At 44.3% G+C, this 21,044-nt stretch overlaps 1 protein-coding gene across 2 annotated transcripts in view; it reads right to left on the bottom strand.

The window, feature by feature from the left end:
- Positions 1-21,044, bottom strand: part of LOC147712934 (cytosolic phospholipase A2 gamma-like) — a 646,694-nt gene that overhangs the window by 354,177 nt on the left and 271,473 nt on the right. For both annotated transcript variants that reach the window (XM_086920395.1, XM_086920396.1), the window contains exons 7-8: positions 14,971-15,088; positions 5,018-5,158 (exon numbers count right to left, since the gene is read on the bottom strand). In XM_086920395.1, the coding sequence (XP_086776521.1) occupies positions 5,018-5,158; positions 14,971-15,088 (259 nt within the window). The remainder of the gene's footprint in view (positions 1-5,017; positions 5,159-14,970; positions 15,089-21,044) is intronic.

The raw sequence follows: 21,044 nt of genomic DNA on the forward strand, positions 1-21,044 counted from the left end.
CCTTTTGTTTCTTCGGGTCGATGGTCTTTGGTACCTCTACCGTTTTAGGTGTCAATATTGGTTTCAGCAGGTTTTGTTGGTTGAATGTCCTTTGCTGGCTTCACAACTTTTTTCGGACCGAGCGGTGTTGTCGGTTCGATAGTCTCTTTATGTTGTTTTGGAGCCTGCTGTTTCAGCTCAACGCCCTTTTTTGGGTCGATGGGCTCCGGCTCGACTGATTTCTTTTCGTCAACTTTTGGTTTTGGTTCGATGCTAGGTTTGGGCGTAGGCCTTGTCCTGTCGTCGATTGGTTTGTTCCCCTTGTCGATATTAGAGGACGATTTGCTCGGTTCGACGTTCTTCTTGGGGGTAGATTCGACGTGTTTCTGTTTTTGTGTCGATTCGACGTGTTTTGGCCTCGAGGTTGACTCGACGGCCTTTGACTTGGAGCTCGACTCGACTGCTTTAGTTTTCGATGTCTGCTCGATGATTTTTTGTTTCGAGGGTACTGTGGCCTTTGGGTCGACGCCCTTTGGCTTCGAAACCTTCGGTTCGACGTAATGCGGTCCGAAGACTGTATTGTCGACTAGTTTCGGTTTCGATGGACCCGATGTTGTATGACGTGTCTCAGAGGGCTCTTTCGATGTTCTTTGCCGGGTGATATTGCGGAGCTGTAGAACGAGGTTGTTGGTCTTGGCTAAGGCCTGCTGGTGATGCCTTGACCTGAGTCTCTGATAGAGGTGTAGTGTCTATATGGGGCGGTGTACTCACGGTTCGCCCCTTGCAGTCAGAGTCGTCTTCAACTGCTACGATGTCCTGATCATAGTCACCGAGATAGACGATAAGGTCGTCCTCTTCAGGGTAATATTCGGAGTCGGGCTCCGAGTATTGTCCGTTGTCTCGGTCTGAGTCTTCGGCGCTTTTTGATCGGAACTGGACACAGGCCAGGCAACTATCTTCGTTATGATCTGGAGAAAGGCATTTGTTGCACACTGGATGCTGGTGTGTGTGCGGGAACTTCGAGTTGCACTGAGGGCAGTACTTGAACGGACTTCGTTCCATCGACGGTCGGTCCACGTGGTGTCGAGAAGGCCTTACGGCCCGACTAGACGACTGGAGTGCAACCGAGATGTAAAAAGTGTATCGGCACCGAGCGCTGAACGATACCGACGGTATCCGAAGGCCTTTTGGCCTTTTAAGAACTTTTCTTGATTCCGAACTTTGAGAGTAGGAAAGTACATCTGAACCCAATGGCTGAGAAAAACAATCTGGGGATGGAGAGGATGCCCATGCGCACTGTAGTCCGAGGGAGGAGCCACCTATCTCGTGATACTTCGTAGTCTCTTCCAGGACAACAATGTGCAATCATCCGGACCCAACACTAGGCGGCGATCTATGCACAGATATAAATTCAGCAGCCCACATGCCTCGAACATAGCCTACCTGTCACATAAACTGCACACTGCCCATCTGTGTAACTTGGGCCTACCTGAAGTGTGTCTTACATGTAAGAAAAGGGAAGGTTAGGGCCTGGCAAGTGGGTGCACTTGCCAGGTTAACATGTGGGTATAAAATGCTCGCAGACACTGCAGTGGCAGGTCGGAGATACCTATGAAAGGTTACTTGTGTGGGTGGCACAATCAGTGCGCAGGCCCACTAGTAGCATTTAATTTAAAGGCACGCAGTGCACTTTACTAGGGCCATAACAGTGAATCAAATATTCCAATCATGGATAACCAATCATGATAACAGTTTATACAGGTAGCACTTGCGTTTTGACACTGATCAGCATTGGCAAAGTGCCCAAGCATCGAAGCCAGCAACCATGAAATCCAGCACAGCATCAAAAATGCAGGAGGTAGAGACAAAAAGTCACAGGAAATCACGCCAAGGATGCCAAGTCTAACATGTGTCCCCTCAAACTGAAAAGTAGGGAGAACTATTCAACGTCTGGGGAGTTCTCATCACTAAGGCAGAAGAACCTGGACAGATCATTAGTATTGACGTGTTCTGTACCAGGGCACTGTTCCATCGTAAAGGTTATTCCCTGTAGGGAGATGGGCCACGTTAACAGTTTTGAGTTCTCAGCCCTCATTTGCATCAACCATCTGAGGGTCCTGTGGTCTGTCTAAACCCAGATGTGAGTCCCAAACAAGTAGGACCTTAGCTTCCTCAGTGCCCGGACCACAGCAAAAGCTTCTCGCTCAAATGCACTCCACCTGTGTTCCCTGGGAAGTAGCCTCCTTCCTATGAAAGCTACAGTTTGGTCTAAGCTCTCATCATTTAATTGTGAGAGAACTGCTCCTACACCATGCTCTGAAGCATCTATCTGCACAACAAATCCACTGACCCATCATGTTCCTTGGGCGACAGGTCAGGAAGAGATTAACTCTCGCCTTCCAATCCATCATCCATAGTCAGGAACATAGGTACTTGAGACCACTAAAAGTGAGGTTTGAGGTGGTTCACAAGCAGGACCCTCAAAGGGTTCCTAGGAGTCTGAAAGTTTGCCAAAGAGGAGACTTCACTCTTGTGCACCACCTCAAATTGCCCCGTCCACTTGTCTTGGAGCATGCAAGACTCTGCTGTAGCCATTACCCACACTTTCTGGCCAGGCTTGAACTCTAAAAGAGTGGCATTCTGGTCATACCATTGTTTCATCTCCTCCTGGCTGCCTTCCAGGTTCACATGAGCACGTTTCCTGAAGCACTGTGTCTGGTTCCTGGAGGCAAACATGTAGCTGAACTCATCCTTTGGAATCTTATCCAGAGCTTTTTCCCAGCCTACCTTCTTCAGACTGAGAGGCTCTCACAGGGTGCCCATACAGCAATTCATAGAGACTGAACCCTAAGGTTTCTGTGGAACCTCCCTGTAGAAAAACAACAGGCATGTTAAGAAGACGTCCAACTTATGTGTAATGGGTTCTGTAAGACCCTTTATCATGACTTTCAGGGCACGGTTGAATCGCTCAACCAACCCATTTCTTCAGAGATGATAAGGAGGGTGAATTTGTATATTACACTTCACTCCTCATATGAAGACATCATACACCTAGATCTGAAGCTGGTACCTCAGTTAGAGAGCACCTATCTTAGGAACCTCACATGGGAAAAGATCCCCACCAATGCATGGCTCAACACAGGGGCCATTATCGTCCTGAGACGGACAGCTTCCGGGTGTCGAGTTATACTTGTTGCCTAAGGCTATCTTGCATTATCAATATCAATGCTTAATGGCAGGTCTGATTTGAAAGGCTATGGGTGTGTTTGGCACAACAGTGCTGCAGGACCACTAGTAGCATTTGATTACAGGCCCTGGCACACTCAGTGCACTTTACTAGGGACTCACAAGTGAATCAAATATGTCAATCATGGATAACCAATCATAATACAGATGTATGCAGGGAACACTTGTACTTTGAGAATGATCAGCAGTGGCAAAGTGCACAAAGAGTCTAAGCCAGACCAAATGAAATCCAGCACAGCATCAAAAATGCAGGAGGTAGAGGCTAAAAGTCAGGGAAAACCACGCCAAGGATGCCAAGTCAACAGGGGTACACATAATAATAATACCAAAGTGCCCCTTGTATCGGAAAACAGAGCAATTAAATATGGTCTTCCTTTTATCAAGCCTATAGTCTGTATTGTGACTGATGGACAACTGTATCTTGCATCATGCATTGCCCCTGCTATGCTGCCAATGATAGTAACACCACAACTACTAACCATCAAACTCCTACAAGTGTGTCAATTCGGACTATTTTAGGCCCCCAAATATATAAGAGGGACTTGGGTGGAAGGTAATAGTCCTTTTTAATGTGTGTTGAATTGATATTTAACTGTTGTTGTGGTCATCTCTATATTAGACAGACAGCGACACCTTGTGGCAGACTTGCACAAGCGCTGGTGTTGACCATTAAGTGATGGTGCCAAACACCGGAAACCACTGGCTCAAATTAAGCACTGTTTTCTTAAGCTACATGTCAGCCTTTAGGAGTGGATTATTTCTGTCACACCAACAGATGGTGAATGACAACATTTGAGATTCCCAGTCATTGTAGCAGCTGTTTTCCCTGAAGTGGCTCCTGCTGCATGATGATAATCATGTCTGGGGATTTGCCCACCATGACCTGGTGACACAGTGTATTTTTCATTACAAAGTGAACGTACTATAAATGAACCCTCAAAGTTAAGAATACATTTTTGGTATTCATTATGGAAGTGTCACTTATATCGTTGGAGTTTTCTTAGAAAAGAATGTGGTATGTTCTAAGCCTGGCTTTCATGAATTAGGTCTGGGCAAAATTTAAATGACTAGGGTGTATATCATGTAATTTTTTGGAATTTCACATTATACCGGACTCACACCACTAAACCGCATCGCCTAACTACGGTATCGTGAATGGCAAAATGATAGAACTGGAGCAATGCGTGCAACCAAAATGCAAGTGCCTGTTAGCAGCAATTGTGTTTTTCTAATTATTTTTAACTCAAAATGCATCATTGTGCAGAACGTGACATGAAGGGACATTTTATATTAACGTGTAGCACTACATTTCAAATTTGAATCTTGTGAAATTACACAAAAGCAAATTTCACACATTTCCATACATCCCTAATTCTTACAACGATCTGTCGTAGCTAAAAAATATTGGCAGAAAAATGACTTTTCCTACAGTTTAATGATGGTCCGATTGTGATTCAGCTATTTTGCAATCAGGAGCAGTGTTTTGCCAGCCTGGTAATAGGCTGGAAAAGCACTTACGTAGACAAATGGAACTTCTATAATTATAAGATTACTGCCCATGTTTAGGGCAGGCACAGACTCTTTAATCACATATTCTTGGCCATAGCTACGAATATTATAACATTTACAGCAAATTCCCCTATATTCCATGTAAGTTGTCCTCCGAAAAGTACTATCAAGTATACCTCAGATACGATGCTTCATGCATTCTGATTAGCAATTGTTATTAAAAAGTCTAATATTTATTAAAACTGGCACATATTAATACGTATGTATATGTAAAGTCTTGAACCTCTCAGGTAGCAGATCGTTTGCTCTGCTTTCGTAGTTGCTAAGTTGCCCTTGCTAAACTGGCTTCCAATGACTTCAGTCTTGACAAATGCTCCATAATCTGTGAATCCAGCATCATGGGGGGTGAACTCGAACCAGGTGCCTGCAAGAAGAGGAACAATGAAAGTACGATAAACTCTACAAAAGTACAATTGGTATTTCAATCGATTCTGTAACTACCGTATCATCAATTTCAAAACGTTCACAGTGCTTCAAAGGCATACTATCTCACTCAGATTACAGTAAACTCTAATTGCCCAATTCACAGCAGTTGTGGATGTTAGCTTAACAAAAAGTGATATTTCTAAGCATTATAAATCTATGCCACAGAAGTAGACTTAAAATCAAAATCACAGAATTTGAACTAGCAGCTTTTTCTGACAACAAATTATTTCCTACTGCAGAATATCCACCGGCTCAATATTCCACAAACAGAACTTTATGGTTAGGTTTTGCGAACATGGGTGTTCCCCAGGAAAGAAAGAATATAGCCCAATCGGGGCCCATTCAGGTTCAAATGTATTCAGATATTCTTTATTAATAAAATAGGGACTGGGGGCCATTAATCTATATTGCGACATGAAATAACCCTTGTTCAAACCTATTTCACTTATGCACAGACCACCTGGAAACACATTTAGGAACAAAAAGGATAGGGAAACACCCGAATGTAAGGGATCCTCACAACAATAATTGCATGTCCATTGAGAATGTTCCCAATTAGGATTAGACAGCAAACGTCTTTCACCAAAGCCATTTGTTGGTGTGGTGAAACTGTACCTTCTGGCAACAGATTAGGGGTGGGCGGAAAATCCGTTCCGCTCGCGGATTTTGCGGATTTTCGGGAAATCCGCAATCCGCGAGATTTGCGAATCTCCCGCAAAATCCGCAAATCCGCGAGCAGCGGATTTTGCTCGCACTGCTCGCACTGTTCGCGTGAGTTCGCGTGAGTTCGCGCCCCGCGAATAAGTGCAAAATTGCAGAAATACGATCTTAGCAAAACTGAAAGTAACTACTTACCAGGTTCAAAAGTTCAGGCTCATCATTAGTAGCCATTTCCTGTAGTGCTTCCTGAGGGGCCCCTCCAGAGTTCAGTTGCCAGTTGAAACTATTATGTGACCCTGCTCTGAACCTCAGAATAGTTACACATATGCCACAAAGGTCCTGAATTACAGCTAAGGGAGACAAGCAGGAGCCAGGCTGGAAGTTAAAATCCATTAATCAGCCCCTAATTCATTATTGTCAGTTGGGGCAGGGCAGGTGTTGTAACTAATTTTGCAACAATGAAAGCACTTAGCAAGTGCAAAAGATCACTAATCAGGGCGCACTAAGGAAGCAGGTGCCAGCTAAAAAAATATTCTGTGACACATTAATCAGCCCCAAATTAATTCAGGTCACTTGAGGCAGGGAAGGTGTGCTTTGCTTTGCCGAAAATAATGTACACTGGACAACTAGAGGGTGTGGTGATGAAACAGAGGGTGGCATGGGTGGGCCAGAGGGTGGCATGAGTAGTCAGAGAGTGGCAGTGGTGACAGAGAGTGGCAGTGATGAAGAAGAGTGTCCCAAACAGGCTGGACACGTAGAAACAACAAGTTCGCGAAACTTGCGACCCGACAGGTAAGTTCGCAATTTGCGAAAGTGTACAAAACCCTCGCGAACTGGCAGAAACACGGGCGAACACAAAAAAAAAAACGTGAACGTTTTTCCTTTATTAATTACCAATTTCCGTTTAACTATGAATGTAGAGAAGTTGTCAATGAGGTGTTGCAAACCATTTTGAGTACGCGATAAAAGGACCGCGTCATCTGCGTAAAGCAGAATTGGAATGGGATTACAATCAATAAATGGCGCATCCACAGCGGACGTTATAAGTATCGCATCTATCTCATTAATAAACAAGGAAAACAGAAGGGGTGCCAAGACGCATCTTTGCCTTATGCCTCTGTTAAATTTAAAATAAGGGGTGCACTCGCCGGCCATCCCATAACGTACCTTGCATGTTAGTGTATCATATAGTCTGGCAAGGAAATATATGATCTCATTGGGTGCACCCATGTCTATTAAAATGGGCCATAAAAGTGAGTGTTCAACCAAATCAAAAGCAGAACTTAGGTCCGCAAAACCTAAAAAAAGGTTTCCTTCATTAACTGATGTATATTTATTGATAAAAAGGTCAAAGTTGATGCATTGCTCCATCGTACTAATCCCCCCCCTGAAACCATACTGTACTGGTGATAGAATAGATTCCTCTTCTGCCCACGTTTCCAGTCTGTCTAAGAGAACTCTACTTAGTACTTTTATCGATGAATCAAGGAGGGAGATGGGTCGATAGTTGCATGCCTCTGACCTTGAACCCTTCTTAACCAGATCGCTGCTGTGCATTTTCCCCTCCTGTGCTGGAAAGTGTGATTTTGGTTCTTTCATGACGAGCTCAGCTCGTCCTCAGCACAGCTCCACTGTGCCTCATGACGAGCTGAGCTCGTCATGAGCATGGAAGGGGTTAAAAAGTGGTACAATAATTGATTGGCCCCAAGTCTGAGGAAGTTCAAATTCAATTGCAGCATTAAAAAAGCATGTTAGGATGGGTACCCATAAGTCCATTTCATGTTGTGTAGATATATAGGTACACCATCCGGTCCAGGGGCCTTACCACCATTGCTCTTCTCAAGTCCTGCCTGAACCTCATACAAGGTAATGGATAACGGAATGGTCGGCTATAGGCCAGAAGTATCTAAAAACAATCCATCCGAGTTAAAAACCTTAGAGACATGTTCTATCCATGCTTTACAGTTCACATTGGAAGTTACTGCAGGTATAGTGTCATTCTTTAGAAATGGGCAATTAATTATCTCCCACAGGAGTTTGCTATTTTTTGTGGCTGCAGCCATGTCTAAATTTTGCCATGCCTCGTCTTGTAACTGCTTTTCCTTGCTGCTAACGTTGCTTTGTAAACATGCCGCTTTTCCCTAATTTGTTCCGGGTCTCTTGGTTTTATTAGCAGCGCATGTTTTAGTGAAGACAAGGCTTCTGTACAATCTTTATTAAACCAGCCCGATTGGTTGGCTCTATGTTTATGGTTCTTGCCAGTCAATAGACCCTCTATTGTTACATTGATCTTGTTGATCATGAATAACATGATTTCAGGGTTAGTCACGTCTTTGAGGCAATAACTTATTTCGGCACCGAATTTGGCATTTACCTCTGCTTGGAGTTTATTAGGATTGATTTTATCCCACTTAATTATTGGTCCATTTGGTCTAGAGGCCATGATTTCCTGTGTCTGTTTACTGTAGGTTTGAGTTTTAAAACCCCAGCCAAGTAATGTCAGTGAGATACTATTGTGATCACTCACTGCTTGCTCCTCTATCCATAAATGACAGTACGCAGTACCACTCGAAACTAATATATGGTCGATATTGGAATTGGAGTTCCTACCCTTAAATGTTGGACATCTAATGTTACCCCTCTTTTTAGAACAGTCCAAAAGTTCTAAATCTATTTTGGCGGCTAAGCTGTTCAGTGCCAGCCCGTATGTGTCATGTGGAAAATGGTTGTAAATTATGGTACTTCTGTCCTCATGATCATAGATGGTACCGCAGATCCCCTTCTGGGCATCTACACAAACTTGCAAATTAAAATCTCCTACCCAGTGTATGACTTGGCAATCTCTATAGTCTACCAGAAGTTTATCTATTGCTGTTTCTATATCCTGTACCACAAAATCTCTACTGGTGTTAAGAATGTTATTGTAAAAATGAACTATCACTAAATCATTAGTTTTTTGGTGCTCAAGACAGATAATAAGTGCATAAGGGCCAACATCGATGCATTTACCCAATTTAAATTCTGTAAGCCCAGTAGAAATCAGGGTTAACAGACCACTCTTGGCCCTGCCAGCAGCGGAATCTTTGGCATTTATATAGAAGGATGTGTAACCTTCGACGGTAATTTGGTCTCTATGCCATGTCTCTTGGAGACATATTATGTCATGCCCTTGGGTAATAAAGTCATTCCAAAAAGGAGTATTAAATTTACTATTTATACCTGCTATATTCCAGGTTGTAATATTCAATCCATCTCCAGTTTCATGCACTGGTTGATGTAGAAGTGGTAACCTGGGCCTAGTTGTATGGGTGATATCAGTTACAGGCATAGTGTTGTATTTTAATGAAACATTCGCCTCTATACTAGTAATTGTTTCCAACCCACTTTGGTTTCTATCTAGGTTGATGGGGAGACTACATTCTGGGCTATATCTTTCGTGATATTTCCTCTGTTATCTGTTTTTCCCTCAACGGGATGCTGGTATAGCATATCCACATCCTGCCCAGCTTCATGGCCTTCTTCTTGCCCCTTTTCCTGACCATCATTTAAAGCTTGAACCGCTTTGGGTATTTCTAAATACACTCCATATTTCGTACCCCTCCAGACCATTTTGTTATTAGGCTCAATGGCTTTAGGGGGATCAATATTATGTGACAGTCAGTCTACCCACCCCCTCTAGATTTGAAAAGGGCTCAAATAGATTTGATAGGGGAAATTGGAACATAGCCCTGCAAAGGGATTTGCTACATATGGCTCCCTTGTATATACATGGCCCGGGGGGGGAAGGGTGGGACGTGTTTTGTGCCAGGATAAAAGTTGTGTAAATCTAGCGTTTGGATATCCCCCTCTCTCCCGAACCTTGGTTCCCAACGGATGAAATAGACCACCCAAGGATATTTAAAACTCACGATGACAAAGTCACCTTCCAGGTCCTTGGCAGTGTTCCCTACCCAACTTACCCTCCTAACATTGAGTATCTCCGTACTAGAGAAGGGGGTTGGGGGGGGGAGGGGGAGTGTTCTATTAGTATTAAGCCAGTAAATGACTTTTTTCTTCAAATCCCTATGTGTTTCCAGTTTCTCGGTTCCAATCCCGCAAACTCCCACCATGATAATTGTGTAGGGTACTGCTTCAGGAGGGAGGTTTACACAGGGAACTCGTTGGGGGATATGCTTGTTGGTCATAAGGCCCTGCCCCTTGGACTGATTTTCCGCCGTTTGAACGCGTGGCTCAGGGTGTTTCTTGGCCGTAGCACCTGTCCTCGCAGCTTTATTTCTAGCAGACCCCAGTAAGTTAGTGTCTGACATGCTTTTATTTACAGTGGTTTTGGAAGGTCGGGTAACTGGAAGTGCAGTGATATTAGTTTGCATCGTTACGCTATTACTACTAGGGACAGTGATTGGTGGGACAGTAGTAGGTAGTGAGGCCTTTGGACTCTTTAGAACTGTTATAATATCTAGTCTGGTTGTATTTCCAGAAACTAATTTTTCCAGGTGATCTAATTTGGAATTAATCAATTTCGTCCTTTCTATCAATGGTAGCACCAACGATCTAACCAACTTCTCCATTTTCTCTAGAAGCCTTTCTTCACTATAACCTTGGGTGACTGGTTGGAGTTTGTCAATAACTACTAAAGGTGAACTAGGGGGCTGCACAGGCTGTCGAGGTACCTTTTGTACTTTTTTGCGACTCTTTACTGTGACTTTCTTTAGTGGGCTAGCTCCTCTTTTTCTTTTGCCTGGTGGGTCAGTAGTACTAGTATTAGTAGTCTCTAGTATCACGGTGTTAACGTGTGCGGGATTCGCAGGTGTAGGTGACAACAAAGCTGGAATAGGTGATAGGGGTGGTGAAACACAAGAGGCGCGAGAAGCCAAACTAGTTGGTGTTGAGTTTAGTAGTGAACATGCCTCGGCGTTATCAATTTCCCCTTGTGTGAGGCTAGATACTGGACTCAGGATAACTAATGGTGTGTTACTTTGAGCTGGTTCGGGTATGACAGATCTTCTGACAGGGAAACGTTCCTCTCTTGGTAAGATTGGAGCATCTAACGACAAACGCTTCTCTACTAGCGATATCTCTTTCTCTATTACCACTTTGGCCAGTGTCCGGAATTGATCGATAGTACCAGTTGCCACACCCCCCAGTAGATGAAATGGTGACCTTACAGTCTTTCCTAAGTGAGCGAACCATAGTACAACAGAGAAACCGATATCAATTAGCACACGATATATAGGTAAGGGAACGAGGTACAAGTACCTAAACATAGTATATGCGGTGTCCTGCACGACAGAGGGGTGGCCCAGCCCAGCCTCCTTTGGCCTCTGAGGGCCTAAGAGGGCCCGCCCTTTGCCCGGGCTTCGTCCGGTGTCCCGCTCGCGTCCGACGACACAGGTATGGCACGCTTTTGTAGCGCCTCCGGGGGCGGTGTCTGGAGGTGGCGGCTCTTTCCGCAATGGCCCAAGGGACTAGTAGTCCTCCACTCGGCGGCCGCAGATGTCAGGAGCGGCGGCAGGAGGACTACAGCGCAGTTGGAATTGGCCCGGTGCAGGTCGTGTCCACAATGGTGAGGTGAGCGAAGGAAATGTCCTAAACAACGGAAGGTAGACACCCGCTCCACCGGTATCGCGCACTTTTGTAGCACCTCCGGAGGTGGTGTCTGGCGGTGGCGGCTCTTGCTGCAATGGCCCAAGGGAGTAGTAGTCCTCCACTCGGCGGCCGCAGATGTCAGGAGCGGCGGCAGGAGGACTACAGCGCAGTTGGAATTGGCCCGGTGCAGGTCGTGTCCGCAATGGTGAGGTGAGAGAAGGCAATGTCCCAAACAACGGAAGGCGAGTAAAGACCCTTTCCCCTTTGAGACAAAGGGACGTCTTCGATCGGCATTTTTTCTTAACAGGGTATCGGCCCCCGCCTGGAGCTCGCGCAGTCGGAACTGTGAGCCGACCGGTGGAATTGCTGGAGGCGGGCTGGTGAAACGAAGACTGTATCCATTGCAAACAATATTCAGCACCCACTTGTCCTGAGTAATGTTTCTCCACTCTGCCAGGTAATGTATGCTTCCCCCCCCACCGGAGCGGGTAACGGATGAAGGGGAAGTAACAGCTCAGGGCCTAGACCCAGCCGGGCCTTTGGTCGCGGATGAAGCCTGCTGACCACCACGGCCCTCTGGCGCTTTTGGAACGGGTGCCGCTGGAACTGCTGCTGTTGTTGTTGTCTAGCCTGGCGACCTTGCCCTCTACCTTGCGCCCCATACAGTCTCTGGAACGAGCGGAAGGTCTTCTTCTTTTCCTTCGGCTTCTACAATCAGACAGCCGTCAAGGTCTCCGTCTCCGCCTTCATACAGGCCATCTCCTAGTCAGCGTGTTTTCCAAACAGGGTCTCACCAGAGAAGGGTAGATTGGCCACCCTCTGCTGGGCCTTGGGCTTCAAGGACATCAGAAGCAGACAGGCTCAGGTTGACCCCATGGCAGTATCTGTGCACATGCATCAACAAGAAAATTGCGATTCCATAATTGTGATTATTAAGGAATCACAATTATGAAATCACAATTGCCTATGCATGGAGGTTTGGCTAAAATATTAGCGATTCCTACATATTTCTTAATTGCAAATCGCAATTGCGATTCGCAATTAAGGAATAGCTTCCCATTCATTCCTATGGGCCTAGAGGCCCATAGGAATGAATGGGAACTGCATGTTCAATTGCGCATGCAATTTCAATTGTGTAAGGGGGCTAAAAAACCACCCTGATGCACCCCTGAAATTGGCATGTGTGCACAGGTTTTTGCCAATTACCATCAGCTTACAGTTCATGGTAATTCGCGTTTCCTAAATGCCAAGTTGCATTTAAGAAAGGCTTGTTGCATTCCAAATAGAGAATCGCAATTTGCGGTTCCCTAAATGCATTCACAATTTAGGTCATCAAATTTTGCGGTTACCCATTTTGCAAATTTGCATTTGGGTTGATGCATTCCAAATGCCAAAATACAGGTCGCAAAGGGGCAAATTCTGCGAATCGGCCCCTTTGCGACTGATATTTTGGTTGATGCATGTGCCCCATGATAAAGACTATTGCAATAATATAAGCCTCCATGTCTTTAATAAAATCCTGATTTTCTGACCAATAATGTTGGGGAAAATGTACATTTTCCTTCAGAATCATTTTGAACTCCTTTTCTCCTTCTGAATGGCCACTGCCATTGGAGTGACCCTCATCAATGGGCTAAGCTGTCAGGAACCAGGGGAGAATCATTTGATGTTGGTGTGCCTTCCACTAACAGATCCTTACTGTTGTGAAACGTTTCACTATCATCTCTGCAATCATTCAAGATCTGTCCTCCATTCTGCACTAATGACAGAATGGAACTTGAGCTAGCTGTTGTGTTTTCCCGGCTCTCTTCCTGCAAGTCATCTTTCTGAAATTTCGCAGTCCTACATTCTGCACCTTCAGTGTGAACGGAAAATGTCTATTAGGATCATTTGGGGTTATGCAAGCTTTTCTATGTGTGGCGCCTTAAAAGTCTTGAATTGCTGTTGAGATTAAAAGGAGGTTTTTGAGCCTTACTTGGAAGACCTTGCAGGACTTACTCCCGATTATTTTAATAAGTACACTAATGACAGGAGCAATTCCTGCCTGGTGAAGATATACAATTATAATGAAAAATCATACATTAAAGAGTGCAAAGTGTTGCATCATAGCCCAACACACAGGTTAAATCCCTTAAGAGTAATTCTTGTAGCACACAATTTCTTTTTTACAAAAATGTATTCTTTTCTATTTCTCATTTTTTATAAATACTTTATCAGGACTTTGAAATCAGTGATACAGCACAACAAACAATACAAAACTTTAATACACAGAAAAATGGAGAAGTACTTTGAAATACACACCTGGGACGTCATAATTCACAATAGGTCAGGAAGCAACCCCCAAAAGTAAAACTCACATATACTTGCATAGTCAAACCAAGCATACCCAAACATACCCAGACTTCAATTATTCAGACAAGGATAATACAAATTGATAAAATCAACAACAGAATCCTTATCAGAAGACCAGAGAAAAGAAAATCAGTAAATCGTATAGCTTCATAATATATTGGTGCCTCCATGTCATTTGTAGCTTGTAACTTTAGGGTGGCCCACACTTCCTTCATCCAATAGGGCACAATTGCAGTTGTGGTCCTTGTCTGATTGATCTTAACAAAAGCGCCCTATTGTGTGTTGGGCTATGATGTGACACTTTGCGCTCTTTAATGCATGATTTAAGAAAAATTATAATTGTATATGTTCACCAGGCAGGAAATGCTTCTGTTTATTAGTGTCCCTTTCCCCGGTCCAGCTGGTGTATTTGCTCTCATTGGCCCTCTGCTCTTTGTTCCTTTTTTATTTTGAGAAGTACTCCGGCTTTGTCAGATAGTAGTTGATTATACATTAGATCCAACATATTTGGTTTCTAGATGGAAGAAGTCAAATTTTACCATCAAGTATAGCTGTCTCCGGGGCTGTATCACAGAACTATCCACCATGTTAGATTCACTTGATCCCAACTTCGACAGGTGCCAAAGCAGAATTGAAAAAGTATAGCTCACTGTATTTATTAGTATTTAGTGCCAAGTTTAGGAAGTGACTCAAAAGTGGCGCATGGGACTTGTAAATCTGCCCCTAGTTTTTTTTTGCAATAATAGGGTGCGCTGCAGAAATACTCACTAATGCATACATATTTACCTTTACTTATTTTGATCCATTTTGTCTACAGAATCTTAGGTCTATGAATTGTTTGTACTTTTTAAGCCAGCAGATTTACAATTACATGTATGCTGGAAGAGGCATTCATTTTTTTATTTTTATCAATATTTTTAACACTTCCTGGCTTATCATGTGGAAATTTGATCCCAATATAGAGTGGACAAGATTTGAAGCGGAACTTTGCACTAGTTATGTATATGTAAACTAAGAAGAAACACCTTTTCCACGAGAAGGGCTGTTGCAATTGAACATAACATGATTACTCAGCTACAAAGAGGCTGGTCATTGATAGGTTTTGATCAATAATTTTTGCAATCTAAACTTTTGACACACGCATGTTCGTACCAGAAGTATTTTTTTTGCCGCTCGTGATGTTACTTTTTTCCACTGCAGCGTAAATGGGATATGGGTTTGCACCATTTTCACAAGCTCGTTTGTGTTTAGACAGGCTGTTTTCATTAATCTAGAAAGAAAAATGAAATCATGATTACAAATATATTCCAGGTGAAAATACATGATGCAACAACAATATAGCATACACACCCCGGACGCCATAATTCACAATAGGTCAGGAAGCACCCCCCCCAAAAGAAAAACGCACATGCATATAGTCAAACCAAGCATACCCAAACATACCCAGACTTCCATTATTCAGACAAGGATAAAAAAAAATTGATAATATCAACAACAGAATCCTTATCAGTAGACCAGAGAAGAGAAAATCAGTAAATCGTATAGCTTCATATTATATTGGTGCCTCCATGTCATTTGTAGCCTGTAACTTTAGGGTGGCCCACACTTCCTTCATCCAATAGGGCACAATTGCAGTTGTGGTCCTTGTCGGACTGATCTTAACAAAAGTGCCCTATTGTTGTGTGTTGGGCTATGATGTGACACTTTGCGCTCTTTAATGCATGATTTTAAAAGACTTTTTTTAAATGTTAAATAATATTATGCACACACCCAAAGTTCAGCTGACTGTTCAGTATTTAATACAATTAGTCAAATCAAATCAGTGACCCTGCTTTTCTATTCATCTGGTATTGTAGTGAAAAATACACAACCCGTCTTTATTCTTCTATTCCTTTATAGGTTAGCTTTGAAACAAATGGACAGTCTAAATAGCATTATTCAAACTGCTTGCTCGCTGCTTCCCTGCAGTTATATTACCTATAGTACACCTCTCTGGAAACTACTAACATTTTTGACATTCTTGAAGTTTGTAAATGTTGTGAGACATACAGCCACCCGCAGCCATGAATCCTATCTCAATTTAGTTTTAGTTAAAATGAATTATGGTGTATTGCAGATGCTTTGAGAAGCACAACAAATGGTTCCCAATGCATAGATGCAACGATATGACCATCCAAGGCTTAAGGCTCTGCATCCTTCAAATTACTGCACGCCTACCACATGAGAAGGGAGCCTTGATGAATTTATGTCACATGAATATAAAGCTCTATCAGAGATGCCCTTCATCCTAAGATGTCATGACGTTTTCCCACCAACCAATAACCCAATATTATTCTTTATTTTTCTTAGGGTTATATATGATAGAGTATTTTTTATTATGTCATTTTTTTTATATATATGTAGGAGTAAGATGAATCTTCTTCGATGTTTGATAATACACGAGTATTAGGCAAAATGATGTCAGATTTGTGTGAAGTTCCCAACGCATCGTCTCATGCATGTTACAAGAAACAAAGAGACCCTGTTTCACATAGTTTTTACCTTGTGAGAGAATCTACAAAAGGGAATGATATTCTGCTGAAGAACATAAATAACTGGGAGAGGTCTTTAAAGAGGGAGTTGGGGCACAAAGGACGTCTGGTGTGGTAAAGGCATGCAGCATATGAGGACCCATGGCCTGCTTATTTTTTGTTTGGGTTATATACGATAGTGTTTTTTAACAGCATAATCGATTTATATATCCAAGTAAGATGAAGTGGATTCATTCAATGTGTAATAATGCCTGAGTATTAGGCTAATGATGTCAGATAGGTGTGCAGTTCCCTACCCATATCATGTATGTTATGAGCGACAGGGAAACCCTGGTCCATACAGATTTTACCCACCTGATCACAACCAAAACATACCTTGAAACCCTTATGAACAGGCTTACCCATCGGGATCCATGGCTTCTTTTCAGTGGGAGGCTGGGAACCCTTATCATGTTTCCCTTGGGGATTACTTTGAGGCCCTTTTTGGAACTCCTTCTGTTTACCCTTGTCCCACCACTCTTCTGCTGGCGACCCTGCCCACCTTTGGCGGAGTCTCTCACATTACCCTTTGGACCCTGGTACTGACCCAGCAGTCCGCCTCCACTGCAAGCTTTTTGGGGTCTGTCAGCTTACTGTCAATCAATTGCTGGCGTAGCTCTGGAAAACAATTATCTGACAAGTACTCCCATGCAACCAAATCATAGAGCCCCTGTAAATCATTCACCTTGCTACCCTTCACCAACCCTCCAAAGCTCTGCAAAAATAGGACACCTACACCACCCAAGTACTTGACTCCAGCTTCTTGCAGTTTCTAAATTTCTGCCTATATAGCTCTGGGGTCAATCCATACCTGGCTATCAAGGTCTCCTTCATTGGGGCATAGGACATCTGATCCTCAGTGGGCAAAGCTAGTAATATCTCTCTTCCTTCACTGACAAAGCGGCCCCACAACTCCGCTCCCCAATCTTTCTCAGGGACCCGGTGGGAACGTATTGCTACCTCGAAGGCCATGATTCACTGACCAATGTCCTCATGCTTCATGAAATCCTTAATACCATCTTTGGGAATGTATGCTTCCACCAGAGGGATTGATCTCCAAACTTTTCTCTTTCAGATCAAACTCCCTCAACCCGCTCTCGTGCTCTAAAAGCATCTTTTTCTCCTCCATGGCCTTTCTTGCTCTCCAACTGCAATTTCTTACTCTCCTTGTCACACTCCTTCCCCAGCCTAAGCTTTGCAAGCCCCATCTCATGCACTCTGCTTCTCTCTCTATCCTCCAACTCCTCTGGAGGCAGACCCTTTGCAGATACACTGCTGCCCACCCTGGAACGCAACTTCCCCCCCAGTCAAGCCATTAGCCCCTCTTGCTGCCCATCTAAATTCTCTACCTCCACCATAGGCTCCTCTGTAAGCTCACCGGCAATTCTTGATTCAAACCAGGCCCTCAGTGCCTTTTCGTATTCCTCCTTTCTGATGAGGCCTCTCACAGAGATTTTAAATCTTTTGCAGACAGCTTTGAGTTGTGTCACAGTCTAGGTATCAACCCTTTCCCCTCAAATTCAATATCCACAGATGCAAATGATGCTGGTTTGCTCATGGTGAAAATTGGCAGTTCTCAAGATGCAAAAGAATTCATAGAAAAAAAATTCTACCAAATATATGGGGTTATGTAATGGTCTGCACTATGCTAGTAGTGTACACTAATCACTGTGTGCAAGTCAAAAATGCAAGTCCAGATCCTCACTGCTGACCACCAAGGTTAGAAATGGGGGTCTAGTTGGTAGAGGTAGGATCCTTTGTCCAAATAGGGGCCCTTGCTTCTAGTCAGGGTAAGGGGGAGACACTTCTAAAATAACCACTGCTTTCCGCCTTGGTAGCTTGGCACAAGCAGACAGGCTTAACTCAGGGGCAGTGTGTAAAGCATTTGTGAACACGTACATTAATACAGTGAAAAGACTACAAATGGACAACACCGCAATTTAGAAAAATAAGTAATGTTTATCCAAACCAAAACAAGGCCAAACGACAAGAATCCACAATGCAGTTAACAAGATCTCCTCAAACACAGGTTATTCACTCAATTGAGGTCTGTAGCAACAAATAACTCCACCTGAAGCTATTAAGATGCCATGACAGAAAAACCCCAAAGAACAGCACTGACCACGAATTGCGCACCTTCGGGTGCAGAGTGAACAATACCTTGGCATTGATGAAAGCAAAGATGGTGCACTGCGTCGGGCAGGTGATGCTTCGTTGGTTCCTTACAACACAAGGGAGGTTAAGTTTTGGTTCCTTTACTGTGCAGGGGAGGTCAGACATCTGCTCCTTCTTGTACAGGATGGTGACATCTTGGTGTTGGCGAGGTGTTGGTTCCTTATGATGGTGAGGTGTCGAAGGATGCAGGAGTTATCCACGTCGAGTATAGGCTCTGCGTTGATGAAGCACTGGCGTTGGTGAAGTCAGGGCTGCGGTGCGAGTCAGGACGGTGCATTGTAGACATCACAAGCGGTGTCCTCGCTCTGGTGCAGGCAGCAGCCTCATTGACGGCTTCGGAGTCGATGCAGAATGGAGTTGGCAGGCGTCGGGTCTGCGGTGCACGTCGGGCAATGTGTTCTGCTCTTCATGAGTGGTGCCCACAGATTTGGTGCAGGTTATGGCATCGCTCGCTGGTGTCAGTATTGCAGTTTCCTTTTTTGGCATCCAAATGGCTAAGAACTTGGGTGTCAAGATGGACAAGGGGTTGACCATGAAGTCCCAGATCCTGGGGGTGTCGGGCATTTGCTTTGGCCTCCTTAGGATGCTACGGAGGTTTCTTCCCCTCTTATCGGAGGAGCACAGGAAGCTGACTGTGCAGGCCCTGATAGGCTCTAAGCTAGATTATTCAAACGTTCTGTACCTGGGCCTGCCAGAGTACCTGCTACAGCGGCTCCAAGTTGTGCAAAATGCTGCGGCGAGAGCGATTTATGGATTGAACAGACACGCTAGTGATGCGGGCTTGCTCCAGACCCTGCATTGGCTCCCAATCCGCAAGCGGATCGCCTTTAAGGCTTTGACCCTAACATACAAGGATCTCCATGCGACGGGAGCAAAGTACCTCCAAAAGAGACTTGCCTTCTACCGACCGGCTCACTCTCTGAGGTCAGAATCCCTATTTTTGGCGACTGTCCCGCGAGTGAAGAGAGCGCGCTTGGGAGGTCGCTCCTTTGGACTACTGGCGCCACAGCTGTGGAACTCTCTGCCTCTTACACTCCGGGGAGCCACCAGCTTACTAGCTTTTAGAAAGGACCTTAAAACCTGGTTGTTTACCCAGTAGGCCTTTTGCATGCTTGTTGTTTTCTTTTTGTCTGTGACACTCTCTCTTTTAATGTGTTATGTTAGTCTACTGCAGCCTACCTTAAATAAAAGCGCCGGGACACTCTTTTTGAGTAGCCGTGCGCTCTATAAAAGCCATTTTAACATAACATAACATAACAGAGACAGAAGAAATTAAATCTTTGTGTCCCTGGGACTCCAGAACAGGAGGCAAGCTCAATTTCAAGACCTTGGAGATCTTTTCCTCAAGCAGGTAACAAAGCAAACAGCAAAGTCCTTTCCTTCCTTCCTTGGATGAAAGTAGCCACTGCAGGCCAACCAAAGAGCAAACAAGACAGGGTCAGTATTCTTCCTGAGCTTCTCCACCTCTTCTCCTTAGCAAAGGTTCATCTTGATTCCTAGAAGCGATCTAAAAGTCTGGGGTCTGGGCCCCTCTTTTTATACACAAAAATCCTTTGTTCTCTCAAGGCAGAGTGTCTGTACCCAGCCAAAACCAGTTCTGCCTTCACTAGTGCAGCCTCCTGGCAGGAGGTAGAAACAGCATTGTTGAAGGCAGACCAGGCCCATGCAGGTAAAAGGACATCTCCTCCCCCTAATCTAAATGCAACTCAGGTCTATACAGCCTAGCCCTGACTCAGACTTCTGGAGCCACTGCCCCTCGCCAGCCCCTGTCATCCAAAAGCCAGGCATGCAATACACAAACCTAGCAACGGCACACTAGAAGGTTAGGCAAGAAAATACCTACTTACTGAAAGTGGTATTTTCAAACACAGCATCTAAAAATCACCCTCACTAAAAGATGCAGCTGAACGTTCTGAGTTCAGGAGTACTAAACTTTGTTTTCCTACCTTTTTCCCAGGGCCAGTTATGTTTAGAACTTGTTATAAACAAACTCCCCATTCTGTCCTCTGCATTAGTGAAAAACGATATTGACAGTAATTCACTATCAGAACATGCCACACACACAAGGACATGTCCTACCTTTCACATACACCCCACCCTGCTCACAGGGGTACCTTGGGCCTACCTTAGGGGTGAATGACATGGAAGAAAAGGAAAGGTCAAGGCCTGGAAAGTGGATGCACTTGCCGAGTGGACATGGCAGTACTAGACTGCATACAGGCTCTGCAATGACAGCCTAGTCACCTTTTACAGGCTGCTTCTGAGGGTGGCACACTCAGTGCTGCAGCCCACTAGCAGCAATGATTTACTGTCCCAGGGCACACACAGTGCACTGTACTAGGGTCTGACTAGTAAATCAAATATGACAACCATGGAATCACTAATCAATAAAAACAATTATAAAAAGGGAGCACTTGCAGTTTGGCACTGAGCAGCAGGGGCAAAGTGTCCCAAGCATCTAGACCTAGACCCGCAGAATGG

Source organism: Lissotriton vulgaris, chromosome 5, assembly GCF_964263255.1.
Source record: "Lissotriton vulgaris chromosome 5, aLisVul1.2, whole genome shotgun sequence".
Lineage (NCBI taxonomy): Eukaryota > Metazoa > Chordata > Amphibia > Caudata > Salamandridae > Lissotriton > Lissotriton vulgaris.